The sequence below is a fragment of the Oncorhynchus clarkii genome, chromosome 12 (genome assembly GCF_045791955.1).
Source record: "Oncorhynchus clarkii lewisi isolate Uvic-CL-2024 chromosome 12, UVic_Ocla_1.0, whole genome shotgun sequence".
In the NCBI taxonomy this organism is placed as follows: Eukaryota; Metazoa; Chordata; class Actinopteri; order Salmoniformes; family Salmonidae; genus Oncorhynchus; species Oncorhynchus clarkii.
In genome coordinates this window covers 44,123,650-44,143,736 of record NC_092158.1, presented here as the reverse complement: position 1 = coordinate 44,143,736, position 20,087 = coordinate 44,123,650, and the positions used below count along the sequence as shown (strand labels likewise).

The window sequence follows — 20,087 nt, the reverse complement described above, 5'->3', positions numbered from 1 at the left end:
AGGCTAGGTTGCAGCAATCTCACGATGGGTATAGGGAAGATTTGAGTATCATTTAGTAGCCTAAACCTATCAATGTTACAATTAACTGGGTGAATGGAATATGAATGACAGTCATCCAATATGCTGTAATAGAAAAAAGGCGAAGCTCGTGAAAAAATGTTTTGTCCTCCCTCATCATAAACGGCACTGACCGCCACTATGCCTATGCTTTTCCCATTTCGGAGGAATGGCGTGAATGAAGGACAAGGAAGTTGACCGACCAGATATGCCAATCAGCCAAAGAAGTTAGTGTGTTCTGTTGGATCTCTTCCAGCAAAGTGCCTAAGGAAGTTCTCAGCTTTTCATTAATTGGAGTTGCATGGGCAGAGATGCACACACAATCACACGTCACACACGTGCACTACCCACGTTGTAAGTCTTCTTGTGTGACCTCCAAGTAATAACAGTAAACCTGAGGTTATCCAGGCATTCCACAAATAGAGTATGATGAAAATTCCATTAGCTCCTACTGTAATTGCATATGATTTAGCAAAGTTAACATAATCAATATAGTAACCTATTGACAGATATTAGTGATTTGTCAAACACTTGACATGGATAACCCCTGGACCAGCACCTCCAAAAAGTTAGCTGAACATGGGTTAAGGTTCATTTGACTATGATGAAAAGGATAATGACATTTACTGTATCTCACAGAAGATGTTTGAATGCACCAAATGCAGTACACATTTCTAAAGCAACACAGGTCCGATTCTCTTAGATATCCTAGAGAAATCCGTGCAAAGAGGCATCACAAGCACTGTGGTCATTTGCTATGACCGCCATCGACACTCGATATCGAGTATACACAAGCATGTAACTTCTGACTTATTTTTCCTTCATGACACAACAGCCCCCCTGGACACTGTCCCACCCTCACTCTCATCACTGGAACAGAAGTGACGTATGCCATAGAGGGAAAGCTGTGACATCACAAATGGGGCCTGCTGTGGTCTCTCACCTGATGCAAAGCAAATCGTTACTTTTCCGTTTTGTATTTCACCTTGTGTTTGATTTGGCAATGTTCCTTCTTTCTCGTCCTACAGGTGCGCACAGGGGGACATCGTCACACACACGGCCTGGCTCAACCGGTCGAGTATACTGTACGCCGGCGAGGATAAGTGGTCTGTGGATCCCAGGGTGAGCCTGGTTACACTCAATCAGGAGGAGTTCACCATCAAGATTGAGGACGTGGACATGACAGATGAAGGCCCATACATCTGCGCGGTGCAGACGAGCAGCAGACCGAGGACGACGTCAGTGCACATCCTCGTCCAAGGTAAGACAAAGCCTTAGAATCTAGATACAGTCTGGGCGGATGATGGAGAAAAACATATTTTGTCTGATGTACAGTATGTGTGTGTCTCTCTTCTTTCTCTCTCCCTCTTTGTGTGTGTGTCTTTGTGCTTGTGCCTGTGCCTGTGTCGCTCTCCCTCTCGCTCTTTCACTGTATATGTGTGCGTGTGCATCTCCCTCTCTGGTGTATTTGGTGGCCTTCATACCCCTCAGTGAATGAGAACCTCTTATTACCCCATAGAAAAACAAATTGGTATACTTTCTCTTTCACTGTGGAAGGGATGTAAAATTGAATAAATATAAATGAAGGGAGAAGCACATGCAGAACAACACCAGTCTGGGAATGCACTTCACTAAGTCATCCGTTATTATCTGTGCAGTTGGTGGTGTACTTGTTTTATTAGATTTTACAATCTCCCAGTAGATTCCACCTAACTTGTAAAAACGTACAGTATGGAAAGCATCCAACGTGTGGTGCTCGTTCACAGTCTAATCAATTATATACAGTACCAGTCAAAAGTTTGGACACACCTACTCATTCAAGGGTTTTTTCTTTATTTTTACTATTTTCTACATTGTAGAATAACTAGTGACGACTTCAAAACTATGAAATAACACATAAGGAATCATGTAGTAACCAAAAGAGTGTTTGTCACGCTCGTTTAAAGGTGCAGCGTTATTTAAATGACACCGAAAAACCAACAAAATACAAAAACGAACGTGAAGCTATATGCAGAGCAGAACGCAAACAAGATCCCACAATCTAAGTGTCACACCCTGACCATAGTTTACTTTGTATATTTCTATGTTTTGGTTGGTCAGGGTGTGATCTGAGTGGGCATTCTATGTTACATGTCTAGTTTGTCCAGTTCTATGTTCGGCCTGATATGGTTCTCAATCAGAGGCAGGTGTTCGTCATTGTCTCTGATTGGGAACCATATTTAGGTAGCCTGGGTTTCACTGTGTGTTTGTGGGTGATTGTTCCTGTCTATGTGTTTTCACCAGATAGGCTGTTTAGGTTTTCGTTACGTTCATTACGTTCTTTATTTTGTAGTGTTTGTATTGATTCGTGTTTTACGTTTGTTTATTAAAACATGGATCGCAATCGACACGCTGCATTTTGGTCCGACTCTCCTTCTCATACGGAAAACCGTTACACTAAGGTGGGAAAAAGGGCTACTTAAGTATGATCCCCAATCAAAAAAAAAAAAAAAAAGAGACAACGATAAACAGCTGTCTCTGATTGGGAACCATACTAGGCCAACAAAGAAATAGAAACATAGATTTGCCCAACCAAGTCACACCCTGACCTAACCAAATAGAGAATAAACAAGGCTCTTTAAGGTCAGGGCATGACAGTAGTACCCCCCCCCCCTCCAAAGGTGCGGACTCCAGACGCAAATCTGAACCTATAGGGGAGGGTCCGAGTGGGCATCTCATCTCGGTGGAGGCTCCAGTGCTGGACGCAGACCCCGCTCCGCTTGAGGCTCCCCCAATTTTGGTGGCACCTCTGGTGCGGGGATCGTTGCCGGGGACTCGGGACCGTAGATCGTCGTCGCGGACTCCGGACTGGGAACCGTTGCTGGAGGCTCTGGACCGCCGACCGTCGCTGGAAGCACTGGACCGCCGACCGTCGCTGGAGGCTCTGGACCGCCGACCGTCGCTGGAGGCTCTGGACCGCCGACGGAGGCTCTGGATCGCCGACCGTCACTGGAGGCTCTGGACCGCCGACCGTCGCTGGAGGCTCTGGACTGCAGACCCTTGCTGGAGACTCCGGACCATGGATCATCACTGCAGGCTCTGGGCCATGGATCATCACTGGAAGCTCCGGGCCATGGATCATCACTGGAGGTATCCTCACTTTCGCATGGCAAGTGCGAGGAGCTGGCACAGAACGCACCGGGCTGTGAATACGCACTGGAGACACAGTTAACACTGGTTAACACTTTTTTGGTTACTACATGATTCCATATGTGTTATTTCATAGTTTAGATGTCTTTACTATTATTTTACAATGTAGAAAATTATACAAATAAAAAGTATGTGTGTCCAAACTTTTGACTGGTAATATGGATGCGTGTATTGTTATGTATTACTGCACTGTTGGAGCTAGCATTTCGCTGTACCTGCGCTAACATCTGCAAAATATGTGTATGCAACCGATAAAATGTGATTTGTTTTCATAATGGAGCAGTGGCGAACATCTGTTTTGAGGTAGGCTTGCTATAATGTCCTATAGGCTACATGTCTTAGACTGTAATACTCATGGAACCACATGTAGAAGAGGGGTTAGTTATAAATATATGTAATGGAACTGGAACTGTGCATTAGATTAAGCATATTGTTAACCGGGCCCCTTTGTAACAGGCAGCCAGACAAACGCTGTGTCACAATATTGCAGACCGATTATTAGCTAGTTTACTCTATAAAAGTATCCTCAACTACCGTGGTCTTCCATGCAATAAGAGCTAAAGATATGGGAAGTAGCTATAAACTGTTCATAACTCTAATGTTATAACGTTTATGTGTATGGCTCAAAATTCATTTCTGGGATTGGTTATTAGTGCAGTCAATGTGTAGCCTGTGTAGTGTACTGGTTTCGATGTGAATAAGCTTTGTTGATGGAGTTTGCCCCAGCAATATTTTAATGTTAAAACCGACAGTGTTCAAGCCATATGTTCTAATGAAGTGGATAATGGTCTGATTTGAGCCCCATTAACGGCATTGCACTCCTGAGATAGTATATTTTTCCTAATCAGCGGATCCTGAGGCAATTTGATTGATGGCGGTGTCATTGCTGAGCACCAGAGCATTAGGGCGGAACAGAAGAGAACTGAGCAGGCTGAGATGCAAGGCTAGTCTATACAGTGGGGTCTTCTTAAAGATGAGCAAGAAAGACTGTATAAAATAAATAATCCAAATACTAAGTTATATTGTATGCTTATTTTATTTGTATTATATTAATACAATTGCTAAAGGAAATTGATTTGGTTGAACAAGTAATAATAATAATAAAGATAGGGGTCAAAATTATTGACATCCCTGTTTTCAATACTCGAGCACCTTTCCCTTGCGAGAATAATGACGCTGAACCTTTTTCTAAAACGTTTTATGAGATTGGATAACACATTGGGAGGGATCTTAGACCATTCTTCCATACAGAATCTTTCCAGATCCTTCATATCCTTCATCTGTGTGTCACACCCTGACCTTAGAGAGCCTGCTTATTTCTCTATTTGGTTAGGTCAGGGTGTGATTTGGGTGGGCATTCTAGTTTTCTATTTCTTTGATGGCCGGGTATGGTTCCCAATCAGAGGCAGAATTCTATCGTTGTCTCTGATTGGAAATCATACTTAGGCAGCCTGTTTTCCACCGCAGAACTTTACATTCGTTGTACACTTTCCACGCTCTCATTCCGACGACGGACGTAACAGAGGATCCCACCACCAAGTGACCAAGCAGCGTGCCCAGGAGTGGAGGACATCATGGACCTGGGAGGAGGTAATGGCAGGGGACAAGACCCTGCCATGGAAGCAGATAGAGGCAGCGAGAGAGGAACGGCGACGAGATCAGGAATCTTGGACACGATGCAAGCACGAGAGGCAGCCGCCCAAAAACATTTTTGGAGGGGGCACACGGAGTGGTCGGCGGAGCCGAGGGTTGAACCAGTGCCAGTCAGGGAGTCGAGTGAGGAGCTCGACGCAAGATTCCGGAGAGAGGTGCTGGCGTTGAGAGAGCTGCAGAGTGGGCGTGCTGATGAACGTGACACCAGTCCGGTGTCATGTGCACCGGTTTCACGCATCCGGCCTCTGGTGCACCTCACCAGTCCGGTGCATCCTGTGTCTCCTCCGCGCACTCACCCTGGGGTGTGTGTCGCCGTTCAGGCACCATGTTATGCAGTTCTACGCACCGTGTTTCCAGTGCGTCTTCACAGCCCAGTGAGTCCTGTGCCAGCGCCCGCACTTGCCGGGCTAAAGTGAGCATCCAGCCAGGATGGGTTGTGCCAGCTCTACACTCCAGACCTCCAGTGCGTCTCCACAGTCTAGTACGTCCTATACCTCCTCCCGCTCTCGCCCTGAGGTGCATCATCAGCCCGGTGCCACCTGTACGGGTCCCACGCATCAGGCCTCCACAGTCCAGTACGTCCTGTGCCCCGTCCCCGCACTCGCCCTGAGGTGCGTGTGATCAGCCCGGTGCCACCTGTGCCGGTCCCATGCATCAGGCCTCCAGTGCGCCTCAACAGTCCAGAGCTTCCGGCGACAGTTCCCAGTCCGGAACCTCCCGAGGCGGTCCACAGTCCGGAACCTCCCGAGACGGTCCACAGTCTCCAGTGATGATCCGTGGCACAAAACCTCCAGTGACGATCCAAGGTCCAGAGCCTCCAGCGACGGTCTGCAGTCCAGAACTTTACGTTCGTTGATCTTTTGTTGTTTTTGGTGTTCATCTAAAATAAAGAAAGATGTACACTTTCCACTCTGCGCTTTGGTCTTATTCCAACGACGGACGTAACACTGCACTTGTAGACTGCCCTCTTCAATTCAAACCACAGGTTTTCAATGGGATTCAGGTCTGGAGACTGAGATGGCTATTGAAAAATGTTTATTTTGTCGTCATTTAAACATTTATTTCTGGATTTCGATGTGTGTCTGGGGTTATTGTCTTACTAGAAGACTCACTTGCAGCCAAATTTGAGCTTCCTGGCAGAGGCAACCAGGTTTTTGACTAAAATGCCCAGGTACTTGGTAAAGTTCATAATGCCGTTGTCCTTAACAAGGGCCCCAGGGCCAGTGGAAGCAAAATATCCCCATAACATCAGAGGACCATTACCATATTTTACAGTAGGAATTAGGTGTTTTCTGCATATTGTTCTTTCGAAGGCCGAACCCAAATCTGGTGTGCGTGGCCAAAGAGCTCTATTTTCATGTCATATGACCATGTGACTCAGTATTTTATACAGTCTTTCTTGCTCATCTTTATCAAGGGATCCAATAATTCTAGACCCCACTGTATGTTCTCTAATAGCTTGAAACTTCTTTTTATCCCAGCTTTGATGGAAATTAGATTTAAATACCGCTGTGAGCCATAAAAGAGAGAAAAAAATGGTATGATGTAGAATACTGGTATAGGTGCAAATTAAAGCTTTTCTGGGCCTCCCGGGTGGTGCAGTGGTTAAGGGCGCTGTACTGCAGCGCCAGCTGTGCCATCAGAGATTCTGGCTTTGCTCCCAGGCTCTGTCGTAACCGGCCGCGACCGGGATGTCCGTGGGGCGAAGCACAATTGGCCTAGTGTCGTCCGAGATGTCCTTGTCTCATCGCGCACCAGCGACTCCTGTGGCGAGCCGGGCGTAATGCGCGCTAACCAAGGTTGCCAGGTGCACGGTGTTTCCTCCGACACATTGGTGCTTCCGGGTTGGATGCGCGCTGTGTTAAGAAGCAGTGCGGCTTGGTTGGGTTGTGTATCGGAGGACGCATGACTTTCAACCTTCGTCTCTCCCGAGCCCGTATGGGAGTTGTAGCGATGAGACAAGATAGTAGCTACTAAAACAATTAGTACCACGAAATTGGGGAGAAAAAGGGGTATTTTTAAAATTTATTTTTAAATAAAATAAATTAAGGCTTTTCTGAGGCTTGGTTTATGATGATGTTATGGGGAATTTAAGGTCAGTGATCTTGGATGTTCTTTGGTGCAATATTGCTTACACCTACAGTATGTAGTCTTCTCAGATCTACACAGGGGTATAGGGGCTAGGTGTTCTCTGGGGCTAGGGTTTTTCGAGAAATTTAATCATGAACTCTAGAATGCTCTGGTGGTGTCTGTATCCAGTTCCACAATATTACCTGCATGTATCAAGGCACAAGGTGAGGCCCAAATGCAGACACTGGAGGCAGATGGTTGGAGTCTTACAATGTTTATTAATCCAAAGGGGTAGGCAAGAGAGTGGTCGTGGACAGGCAAAAAGGTCAAAACCAGATCAGAGTCCAGGAGGTGCATAGTGGCAGACAGGCTTGTGGCAGAATGGTCAGGCAGGTGGGTACAGAGTCCAGAAACAGGCAAGGGTCAAAACAGGGAGGACTAGAAAAAGGAGAATGCAAAAAGCAGGAGAACGGCAAAAACGCTGGTTGACTTAGAAACAAACAAGATGAACTGGCACAGAGAGACAGGAAACACAGGGATAAATACACTGGGGGAAATCAGCAACACTGGAGGGGGTGGAGACAATCACAAATCAAATAAATGTTTATTTGTCACATACACATGGTTAGCAGATGTTAATGCGAGTGTAGCGAAATGCTTGTGCTTCTAGTTCCGACAATGCAGAAATAACCAACGAGTAATCGAACTTAACAATTCCACAACTACTACCTTATACACAAGTGTAAAGGGATAAAGAATATGTACATAAAGATATATGAATGAGTGATGGTACAGAACGGCATAGGCAAGATGCAGTAGATGGTATCGAGTACAGTATATACATATGAGATGAGTAATGTAGGGTATGTAAACATAAAAGTGGCATAGTTTAAAGTGGCTAGTGATACATGTATTACATAAAGATGGCAAGATGCAGTAGATGATAGAGTACAGTATATACATATACATATGAGATGAGTAATGTAGGTTATGTAAACATCATATTAACTGGCATTGTTTAAATAAAGGTGAAATAAAAAAATAAAAAATAAAATACAATTGTGGACTTCAGGAAACAGCAGAGGGAGCACCCCCCTATCCACATCGACGGGACCACAGTCGAGAAAGTGGAAAGCTTCAAGTTCCTCGGAATACACATCACGGACAAACTGAAATTGTCCACCCACACAGACGGTGTGGTGAAGAAGGTGCAACAGTGCCTTTTCAACTTCAGGAGGCTGAAAAGAAATCAGCTTGGCACCTAAAACTCACGCACTTTTTCAGATGCACAATTGAGAGCATCCTGTCGGGCTGTATCACCGCCTGGTATGGCAACTGCACCGCCCGCAACCACAGGGCTCTCCAGAGGGTTGTGTGGTCTGCCCAACGCATCACTGGGGTCAAACAACCTGACCTCCAGGACACCTACAGCACCCGATGTCACAGGAAGGCAAAAAACTATCATCAAGGACAACAACAACCCGAGCCACTGCCTGTTCACCCCCTTATCATCAAGAAGGCGAGGTCAATACAGGTGCATCAAAGCTAGGACCGAGAGACTGATAAACAGCTTCTATCTCAGACTGTTAAATAGCCATCACTAGCACATAAGAGGCTGCTTCCCTATATACATAGACTTGAAATCACTGGCCACTTTAATAATGGAACACTAGTCACTTTAATAAAGTTAACATATTTTGCATTACTCATCTCATGTATATACTGTATTTGATCCTACTGTATCTGAGTCTATGCCGCTCTGACATTGCTCGCCCAAATATTTATATATTCTTAATTCCATTGACTTTAGATTTGTGTGTATTGTTGTGAAATTGTTACATATTACTTGTCAGATATTACTGAACCATAATCCCAACTCATTATGTTACTACCCTGCATGAATCTGCAGGAAGCTAACCAACCAGGTTCAATGCTAGCTAGCTAACATTAGACTATAACTAGCAAAGCAAATGGCTCTGAGAACATAATAATATTACTACAGAGATCATACACGTGACGTTAGCTAGCGAGCCAGCTAACATTAGCTAGCCAGCTAACATTAGCTGGCTAGCTAACACTACACTTTCGCTTGAAATAAATTACTTTCTGCAAATATTGGAAACGCGTAATATCTGAAAATGTAGCTATCTAGTCTATCTTACCCGTAAACATGGCTGGATGCTTCTCCCTCTCTGTCACGGATTACATGGTTGCCCTTAGTTTGAAGATGCAATCCGGAGACAGGTGTTTTCTCCATCTCCTTAGCCATCATGCTCTAATTCCACTGATTTCAAAACTCGGTCATCCAGAAAGTGGAGAGCAACACTTATGCAGTTCTACTACGCATATTTTTATATTTTTTTAAAGCCGCGTTAGACAGGATTACCTACACATACTGACCAGCTCAAATAGACAGAAGTGTGGCAGACCAATCCAAACTCATTTCTCGGCATGTCCAGCCAACTCATCTCAGCCAATCATGGCTAGCTGGAAGGTTGCTGATTTTTTCTCTGGCTAAACCAAATAGGCTTGTATTTTAAGAATTGTATTTGTATTAACAGATGGCATACAAGTTTGTTATTAAAGGCACATGAAAGTTCACATGTTCCAGAAGGCCTTTCTGCCAAAAAACACATTTTGTTAAAATACAAAAGTTACGTTCAAATGTCTTTGCTGCACAGGTCCAGCACTAGATTATACTTGGAACCTTTCATTTTGACAAAATGCACCATTAATTTTATTTTATTTACTTTAGCGCTTGATGATAACTGCCAAAAGAATGAAACTGCCAGCCCATGACTCAAACAGTAGGAGTAGTTGGCTATTGGCTAACCCTCTGGGTTTCTAGATATTAACAAAAACACCTGACGTTGTGTGGTGAAACATATCCTCATAAGTGGAGAGAGCTGTTAGATTTCTACTTCAGAGAGGGATGCTTGCTACTGTGTTGGGAGTAGGATGTGCTCGTTAGAACAGACTTTTTGGAATAATTCATCAGAGAGATTTATAGGCGTCATGCTTCATTCCAAATGGCACCCTAGTCCCTATTAGTGCACTACTTTTGACCAAGGTCCAGGTTAAAATAGGGCACTAAATGGGGAATAGGGCGTAATTTGTTTCACATCATAGTCATCGCAGTCAGTCTCTTTTTGTGGGTTTTCAACATGAATAGTTGATGTCTTTTCAAACCTCGCTGATCATAATCTGACATTGAGGTTTTCAGATCTCTGTGTGCTTTAATTGAGAGTGCTCCTAGCAGACGACTGTGCATGTGTATTTACATTTGTAAATGTGTAAACTCTAATAAAAGGCAGATCAAAGAGGAACAGAGGGAAAAAGTCACATGTGGGAGGGAAGCAATGGGAAGGTGTCAGCGAGGGGGGGGGGGCAACATCCTCATTATTAAGCAACCTTATGATGGGTTGTGCCCCCCACAATTGCACTGCACACACCACCTTTCTACTGCAGTCACTTCCACCTACCTACTACAGCCACAGTACATGGCTCTGGCTAAAGTGCGGGGCATTTGACAAACACACCTGTGGAAATATAAACTTACGGACGTCAAACGTTCAGCCGGCTGCACAGACCCTATGGACGCTCTAGCCTAGAATGTCTTGTTAAAATTGTGCTTAGGAAAAATATGTGAAAGTAGAAAGAAAAAAAATCTGAGTTTGCTTCATCCTAAATTAAGAAATGGAATTACTTTTCCATATATAATTAACGTACACTACCGTTCAAAAGTTTGGGGTCACTTAGAAATGTCCTTGTCTTTAAAATAACATCACATTTATCAGAAATGCAGTGTGGACATTGTTAATGTTGTAAATGACTGTTGTAGCTGGAAACGGCTGATTTTTTTTAATGGAATATCTACATAGGCGTAGAGGCCAATTATCAGCAACCATCACTCCTGTGTTCCAATGGCACATTGTGTTATCTAATCCATGTTTATCATTTTAAAAAAGCAAATTGATCATTAGAAAACCCTTTTTCAGGTATGTTAGCAGAGCTGAAAACTGTTGTGCAGATTAAAGAAGCAATAAAACTGGCCTTCTTTAGACTAGTTGAGTATCTGGAGCATCAGCATTTGTGGGTTCGATTACAGGCTCAAAATGGCCAGAAACAAATAACTTTCTTCTAAAACTTGTCAGTCTATTCTTGTTCTGAGCAATGAAGGTTATTCCATGCGAGAAATTGCCAAGAAACTGAACATCTCGTACAACGTGGTGTACCACTCCCTTCACAGAACAGCATAAACTGGCTCTAACCAGAGTAGAAAGGAGTGGGAAGCACCGGTGCACAACTGAACAAGAGGACATTAGAGTGTCTAGTTTGAGAAACAGACGCCTCACAAGTCCTCAACTGGCAGCTCATTAAATAGTACCCACAGAACACCAGTCTCAAAGTCAACAGTGAAGAGTAGACTCCGGGATGCAACAAAAAAAGTATTTTTCTTTCAAAATCAAGGACATTTCTAAGTGATCAAACTTTTGAATGGTAGTGTACATTAAGCTACTTTCCATGATGTGTAAACATGTGTTACTACAATACACAAGCTGACTAGTAAGAAAAAACGTTTCAAAATGTATGCACTCAGGATAAGAGCATCTGCTAAATGACTAAAAGGTTAAATGTAAATGTATTTGACCACATAGAATTAGGGGGAACTACACACCCTATAGTTAACACGATGACACAAGATCAGTTGCTTAAAACAGATGAACATCTTTGGTTTTGTACAGTTGATGTTGCCATACGCATTGGGAGGGGGGTAGGGGGGGGGGGGGGGGTCGTAGTACTTAGGACGCAGCTATAATTTTCTTTCTCAAATCGAACAGATATTTCAGGTTGGGCTCTCTATACAAGTAGCTGGCCACAAACCAATACACTGATTTGAAAGTCAAACTATTAATTAGATGGGAGCCAACCCACTGTTCTTATAGGTGGGTTGTGATTCGTGGAGGTTAACAGAAAAAGTTGTTTGTTCCCTTTTCCATGATGGCAGCCTCCCGATATCAACATCCGCCATTCCAAAATATAGATGAAGCCTTGTACAAATGTTCATCTAAGCAACCATGTATAGGTTATTCCAAGCTTCAGTGAGGCCCTTGAATAGTGTTTGTTTAAACATCTCTACACCCCAAATGTTTGCCCCCTATTCTATTGATTTCAGCGTGATATCAATGGAAGTGATTAACAAAAATAGTGTTGCGTTACACTTACCGTGTTGGCGACCCACTTGAATCAAAATGCAACAATTCAAAAATGTAGGTAGCTGTCTTCTACAAATCGCCCACCCCCCATACTAGTACTGACTTTGCTAATATCTACTTTATTGAGGAAGAATGTACTTATGAGTGAGATAGTTAGGTGGGACAACTACATATCTCAAAATGATTGCACTACTGTGCCTGTCACTCTGGATAAGAGTGTCTGCTAAATTAATAAAATGTATTGAAAATGCATTTGAAAATGTATTCAACTTAATCATCTGCCAAAACAAGCCGCTGCTATTTTATAATAACCATGTTTTAGTTGTTAATGATAATGATTGAGTATTTCATGGCTATTATATTGAATATGTATAAGGGCTGTGTTTAGCGATCCTCAACTGACTGACTGACATCTAATGGCTTGACCCGTGAATACAGGTGTGATCAGATAACGATGAGGTCATTACCATTTTAGAGTGATGCAACGCTGGCAGTCCTAATCAAAGACTCCCCAGACCGTCAACGTTGCCAAGTGCTAATTTTGCTGCCTCTAGCGCTACATACCTTTCAGAGAAAATATACTGTAGCTGTTGACATGTTCACAATCCTCTCTCCTAGTCTTGTTTTTCCTCCGGGCTATTAGACACAAGGCCAATATCCATAAAAGAAAACATGGACTATAGAAGTGGCTGTACTATACATGCATTCTTTGTCATTATGGCACAAGAGGCCAAAAAATATATATATATAATTCTGCATTGAAACTGTTCTAGATAGCAGAATCGTTGTACAAAAATGTGTGTTGTGTAACAGGCACATCAGCAGAATAACCCTTTCTTTGCAGGGCCTCTAGTTGATGCCAACAAGTCTATTTTTGGAAAAATTCTTTAGTCATATCCCAGTTTACGTATTTACTTATGGCCCTACCTATGCCTAACGACTTAAAAAAATATATATAATGAGCAAAAAGATATTCCACTTTATTTGGAACGGCAAGACAGGCCTATTTATATAATGAATTCTGAGGGCAAAAATGACTAAATATTAAAGCACTGGACCTCATACTAAAGTCTTTAGTCAAACAAAAACTATACTTAAATCCGAACTGGTTCTCTGGCAGATTTTCCCTTTATTTAGATTACAACATCTCCAAAATATCTCTATTTTTAAAACAATCCATAGAAAGCTGGTTGCAATTTCAGTGTAAAAGACCAGAAAATACAGAACAAATAACACAATAAATATTATGGTTAAACTTAAATATTAGTAATTGATAAAAACTTTACATTATAAAAAATGTTATATTTATATATATATATACACACACACACACACACACACACACACACACACACACAGTATAATCTTTGTAAATTACATCATAAATAGGACTGGTGGAGTTATGTGACACTCCAAAATTACAAATCAAATACATACACATATTTAGCAGATGTTTTTGCGGGTGTAGCGAAATGCTTGTGCTCCTAGCTCCAACAGTGCAGTAGTATCTAAAAATGATTCACAACAATACACACAAATCTAAAAGTAAAATAATGGAATTAAGAAATATATAAATATTAGATCCAGCAATGTTGGAGTGGCATTGATTAAAATACAGTAGAATATAATAGAACACAGTATATACACAAATTAATTAGTAAAGCAGTATGTAAACATTATTTTAACATTATTAAAGTGACTAGTGTTCCATTATTAAAGTGGCCAGTGATTCCAAGTCTATGTATATAGAGCAGCTGCCTCTAAGGTGCAACGTTGTGTAACCGGGTGGAAGCCAGCTAGTGATGGCTATTTAACAGTCTGATGGCCTAAAGATAGAATACTTTTTTCACTCTCTCAGTCCCAGATTTGATTATCAAATCAAATCAAATGTATTTATATAGTCCTTCTTACATCAGCTGATATCTCAAAGTGCTGTACAGAAACAGTCTTAAAACACTAAACAGCAAGCAATGCAGGTGTAGAAGCACGGTGGCTAGGAAAAACTTCCTAGAAAGGCCAAAACCTTGGAAGAAACCTAGAGAGGAACCAGGCTATGATGCACCTGTACTGATCTCGCCTTCTGGATGATAGAGGTGTGAACAGGCAGTGGCTTGGGTGGTTGTTGTCCTTGATGATCTTTTTGGCCTTCCTGTGACATCGGGTGCTGTAGGTGTCCTGGAGGGCAGGTAGTTTGCCCCCAGTCATGCTTTGGGCAGACCGCACCACCCTCTGGGGAGCCCTGCAGTTGCCGTACCAGGCGGTGATCCAGCCCGACAGGATGCTCCCAATTGTACATCTGTAAATGTTTGAGGGTTTTAGGGACCAAGCCAAATTTCTTCAGCCTTCTGAGAATGAAGAGGCACGGTTGAACCTTCTTCACTACCTTGTCTGTGTGGGTGGACCATTTCAGATAGTCAGTGATGTGCATGCCGAGGAACTTGAAGTTTTCCACATTCTCCACTGCGGTCCCGTCGATGTGGATAGGGGTGTGCTCACACTACTGTTTCCTGAAGTCCACGATCAGCTCCTTTGTTTTGTTGACGTTGAGCGAGAGGTTATTTTCCTGGCACCACTATACCAGGGCCTCACCTCCTCCCTGTAGGCCGTCTCACCAATGTTGTTAATCAGGCCTACTACTGTTGTGTCATCTGAAAATTTGATGATTGAGTTGGAGGCGTGCGTGGCAACGCAGTCATGGGTGAACAGGGGGTACAGGAGGGGGCTGAGTGGAGGTGTTGTTTTCTACCTTCACAACCCATGGGCAGTGAAGTCCAGGACCCAGTGGCACAGAACCAGGGCCCTGAGCTTAATGATGAACTTGGATGGTACTATGGTGTTGAATGCTGAGCTATAGTCAATGAACAGCATTCTTACATGGTTATTCCTCTTGTCCAGGTGGGATAGAGCAGTGTGCAGTGTGATGGCGATTGCATCGTCTGTGGATCTATTAGGGCGGTAAGCAAATTGAAGTGGGTCTAGGTTGTCAGGTAAGATAGAGGCCATATGATCCTTAATTAGCCCTCAAAGAACTTCATGATGATAGAAATGAGTGCTACAGTGCAATAGTCATTTAGTTCAGTTACCTTTCTTTTATTGGGTACAGGACCAATGGAGGACATCTTGAAGCAAGTGGGGACCGCAGACTGGGATAGGGAGAGATTAAATATGTCCGTGGACACTCCAGCCCGCTGGTCTGCGTATGCTTTGAGGACGCGGCTAGGAACGCCGTCTGGGCCGCCAGCCTTGCGAGTGTTAAGCTTAAATGCCTTACTCAAATCAAAGTTTATTTATTTTTTATAAAAAGTGTGTGTGTTTGTGTGTGTAGGTAATTAAAGAAATAAAACAACAGTAAAAAGACATTTCAAAATAACAGTAGCAAGGCTATATACAGACACCGGTTATTCAGGGTTATTGAGGTAGTATGTACATGTAGGTATGGTTGAAGTGACTATTTATATATGATGAACAGAGAGTAGCAGTAGCATAAAAAGAGGGGTTGGCGGGTGGTTGGACACAATGCAGATAGCCCGGTTAGCCAATGTGCAGGAGCACTGGTTGGTCGGGCTAATTGAGGTAGTATGTACATGAATGTATAGTTAAAGTGACTGTGCATATGTGATAAACAGAGAGTAGCAGCAGCGTAAAAGATGGGTTGGAGGGGGCGGCACAAAATGCAATTAGTCCGGGTAACCATTTGGTTACCTGTTCAGGAGTCTTATGGCTTGGGAGTAAAAACTGTTGAGAAGCCTTTTTGTCCTAGACTTGGCACTCCGGTACCGCTTGCCATGCGGTAGTAGTGAGAACAGACTATGGAGAAGGAGAGCCCACAGTCCTTGGTAGCGGACCGCGTCGGTGGCACTGCATTATCCTCAAAGCGGGCGAAGAAGGTGTTTAGCTTGTCCGGAAGCAAGATGTGGCCTTTTCTCTTCGTATTCCGTGATTGTCTGTAGACACTGCCACATACTTCTCGTGTCTGAGCCGTTGAATTGCGACTCCACTTTGTCTCTGTACTGACATTTATCCTATTTGATTGCCTTACGGAGAGAATAACTGCACTGTTTGTATTTGGCTATATTCACAGTCACCTTGCCATGGTTAAATGCGGTGGTTCCCTCTTTCAGTTTTGTGTAAATGCTGCCATCTATCCACTGTTTCTGGTTTGGGCAGGTCTTAAACTTTGAGTTTTTCAACGTAAATGATTATATAAAATTCTTGCAAGTAATAGAAATGTTTTATATATATATATATACAGTATATATAAGGGATACAACCACCCCAGCTCTGTAGATTTTGCTGCTTAGAGACAGAATCATTATATCACTTGTTTTGATACTGCCTATATGTAACTTGTTTTTGGTCACAGGTTCAGGAATGGCTGAAGAACTGCAACATTTACCTGAAGCTAACTCTTCGTATAGCACTTCTGGGTGATTTGAAAAGTTATAAACAATTGATCAAAAATACTCTTAGCACAAATGTTTACCGTTAATTTATAATCTGTAGAAACTATGAGAATAGAAAGGTTCAGAAAATGTGTGAAATATCACAGAAAAATGTATAGCAATTAGGAATGAAAAAAAGGGATGGTTTTCAGAGGTAGATGGGAGGGGATGAGGGTAGCTGAAGGGTGGGACTAAAAAGAAACAAAAAAGATAACTAATGTAAAATATACTGTGTCCGTAAAGTGTATATAGTACAGTACCAGTCAAAGGTTTTGACACACCTACTCATTCCAGGGTATTTATTTTTACTATTTCCTACATTGTAGAATAATAGTGAAGACATCACAACTATGAAATAGCACATATGGAATAATGTAGTAAAAGTGTTAAAAATATAAAATATATTTTATATTTGAGATTTTTCAAAGTAGCCACCCTTTGCCTTGATGACAGCTTTGCACACTTTTGACATTCTCTCAACCAGCTTCATGAAATGCATTTAAATTAACAGGTGTGCCTTGTTAAAAGTTCATTTATTTTGCCGACGACACAACAGTTGTAGGCCTCATCACCGACAACGATGAGACAGGCTATATGGATGAGGTCAGAGACCTGGCAGTGTGGTGCCAGGATAACAACCTCTCCCTCAACGTGATCAAGACAAAATAGATGATTGTGGACTACAGAAAAAGGAGGTTCCTTGGTGTCATTGGTGTCTTCATCACCAACAGCTGCACAATCGAGAGCATCCTGACTGTTTGCATTACCGCCTGGTGTGGCACTGCTCGGCCTCCGACCGCAAGGCACTTACAGAGGGCAGTGCGTATGACCCAGTCCATCACTGGGGTAAAGTTTTATGCCAACCAGGACCTCTATGCCAGGCGGTGTCGGAGGAAGGCCCAAGAAATTGCCAAAGATTCTAGCCACCCTAGTCATAGACTGTTCTCTCTGCTACCCCACAGCAAGCTGTACCGGAGAACTTGCCGTCTAGGTCAAAAAGGCTTCTTAACAGCTTCTACCCCCAAGCCATAAGACTCTTGAACAGTTAATCAAATGGCTACCCGGACTATTTGCATTGTCCCCACCACACCCCCCATTTTTACGCTGCTGCTACTCTGTTTATTGTCCATGCATAGTCACTTTACCTCTACCTACAGATAACCTCGAACCGGGGCCCCCGCACATTGACTCTGTACCGGAACCACCTGTATATAGCCTCCCTACTGTTATTTTATTGTTGCTCCTTAATTATTAAAACTGCATTGTTGGTTAAGGGCTTGTAATTAAGCATTTCAATTTAAGATCTACACCGGTTATATTCGGCGCATGTGACAATGAAAATTTGATTTGATTTTGAATGAGTAGGTGTGTCCAGACTGGTACTGTATGTATAAGCTGGAATAGAAGCCTAAGTATTGTTGTCCATTAATTTACTCCAATTAGGGAAAGGTGGAAGGGTTAGGGGAAAAGAAATAAAGGATTTTTAAAAATAATAATAATGTTTTCAGTCTGGCCACTTAAAACAAAAATGTCAAACTGTGTTATTATTATATTAAAACAAAAAATTGATAGGTATGGCGATTATCTAATAGCCTGGAAGAAAGGTTAATAACAATCTATGTATTTTGTGGTTCAAGATCATTTGTATTTTATCATTGTTTTGAGAGGGATAGAGAGGGGTTAGAATGAGCTGGAATGAGCACCCTTGCTCAGAGGTAGTTTAACACAGCTGTTTTTACAAAACAAATTCAATTAATTGCTGATAAAGGCATACTCTCGGTCCTGTCAGAATGTTTACACTGTATCTGAGGTGTTAACCATGTTAGGAGAAGACCCAGATGCAGACAGTGTCTAAGTAACATAAGTTTATTACTAGAACAGGGGGCAGGCAAAACGACAGGTAGGCAGAGGTCAGTAATCCAGATCAGAGTCCAAGGTACAGAACGGCAGGCAGTCTTGGGGTCAGGCAGAATGGTCAAACCGGGAAAACTAGAAAACAGGAACTAGAAAAAGACAGAAGCAAGGGGGAAACGCTGGTAGGCTTGATGGATAAAACAAACTGGCCTACAGACAAACAGAGAACACAGGTATAAGTACACTGGGGATAATGGGGAACATGGGCGACACCTGGACGGGGGTGGTGACAAGCACAAAGACAGGTGAAACAGATCAGGGTGTGACATGTTAGAACTGACACAAGCTGTTCTTCTAACGTGTTCACATGAAATTGCATCCGTCCTTTCAATAGAACATAAACATTCCTGTTGAACCCACAGTAAGGCATTCTTTAATCTGCAACTGATTGTTTTAAGGCCATAGCCAGACATTCTGAAATGGAAAAGGGATTATGCCTTATCTCCAATTCAGTGTGTTCTGTCTTGGTGGTTTAGTGTCATAGTCCCTCATGACTGTATATGGCACAATGTAGATTTTTTGTTGATGGGAGATTGCATCGCATCATGAAATAGTCTCCTCGCTTTACCACTTCAAAAGAGTAGGCCGCATCACCTGAGCAAGGGAATCAGACGTAGACATCAAGGATTTGTTGAGTTGTTTTTTGGGGGGGGGGGGGCCTTTTTGAAGAACTGTCATTCTGGGGGATTGGATTCTCAACCTGCCTTGGTGTCTTCGATGCCTACAAACGGTTAGGGTTGCTGGGGTGGAGACGCAGAGATTGTTGATGGGAAGCAATTACACAAATTTACACGTCGCAAGCTTTTGAATGCTTGCTTTGCCGATTTTAAATCAAGAGCCTGTTAAGTACATCAATGTCTTTCCTATTCATGTGCTAATTCATTCTTTCAAGCCGGTTTTGCTGAAGTGGGAGGAAAACATCTCCACGGTGATGTTTGTAGAGGGGGCAGGGAAATGTAGCCGTGAGTTTATGCCAAGATGCTAGACGCGCTGATTGAAAGGCCCAAGCTCGAAGTGGTTTGGAAAGGCAAGAGTTACTGGAGGATATTTAACGTCTATCTATATATATTCTTTAAGTAGTTGCTCGTTGTGTGTGATAAGGAGAGGAGGTCAAGGAGAAACAAAGCCAATTTGTCATAATCCCCACACACAGCACTTCCGAGCTTTCATCACTGTCACTGCATTTATGAGGGAAGATGAGAATGTTGAGGCTACAGGACTGCACGGCATGTTGTTTGGTCTCTTTTCCCATAGTTGTTGTTTTCCCTCCAATTCGCTCAGTGCTTGCAGTTTGAACTTGGTCTAATTCCTCCGCACGCTTTCTTTTCTCGATACGTCATATTATGGAAACTCATTAAATTGAGATTTCGAGCATGAATTAGTCTGAGCTGAATAAGGATAGGATTTGCCTGAGATAATCCCTTTAAACTGTGCTTTGGCTTGAGTTAACATTCTAATGTATTGTCTAACGGTAAAGGGATCATTGACTGTATTTTATGCGATGTGGCCAACCTGTCGACAAAATTACTTAAGGTGTTTGATTGAA

General features: G+C 42.7%; 1 protein-coding gene across 6 annotated transcripts in view; it reads left to right on the top strand.

Moving 5' to 3' along the window:
• The window catches only part of LOC139423219 (opioid-binding protein/cell adhesion molecule-like), a 547,364-nt gene that overhangs the window by 461,830 nt on the left and 65,447 nt on the right, over positions 1–20,087 (top strand). For all 6 annotated transcript variants that reach the window (XM_071174981.1, XM_071174985.1, XM_071174984.1 and 3 more), the window contains one exon: positions 1,086–1,318. In XM_071174981.1, coding sequence (XP_071031082.1) covers positions 1,086–1,318 — 233 coding nt within the window. The remainder of the gene's footprint in view (positions 1–1,085; positions 1,319–20,087) is intronic.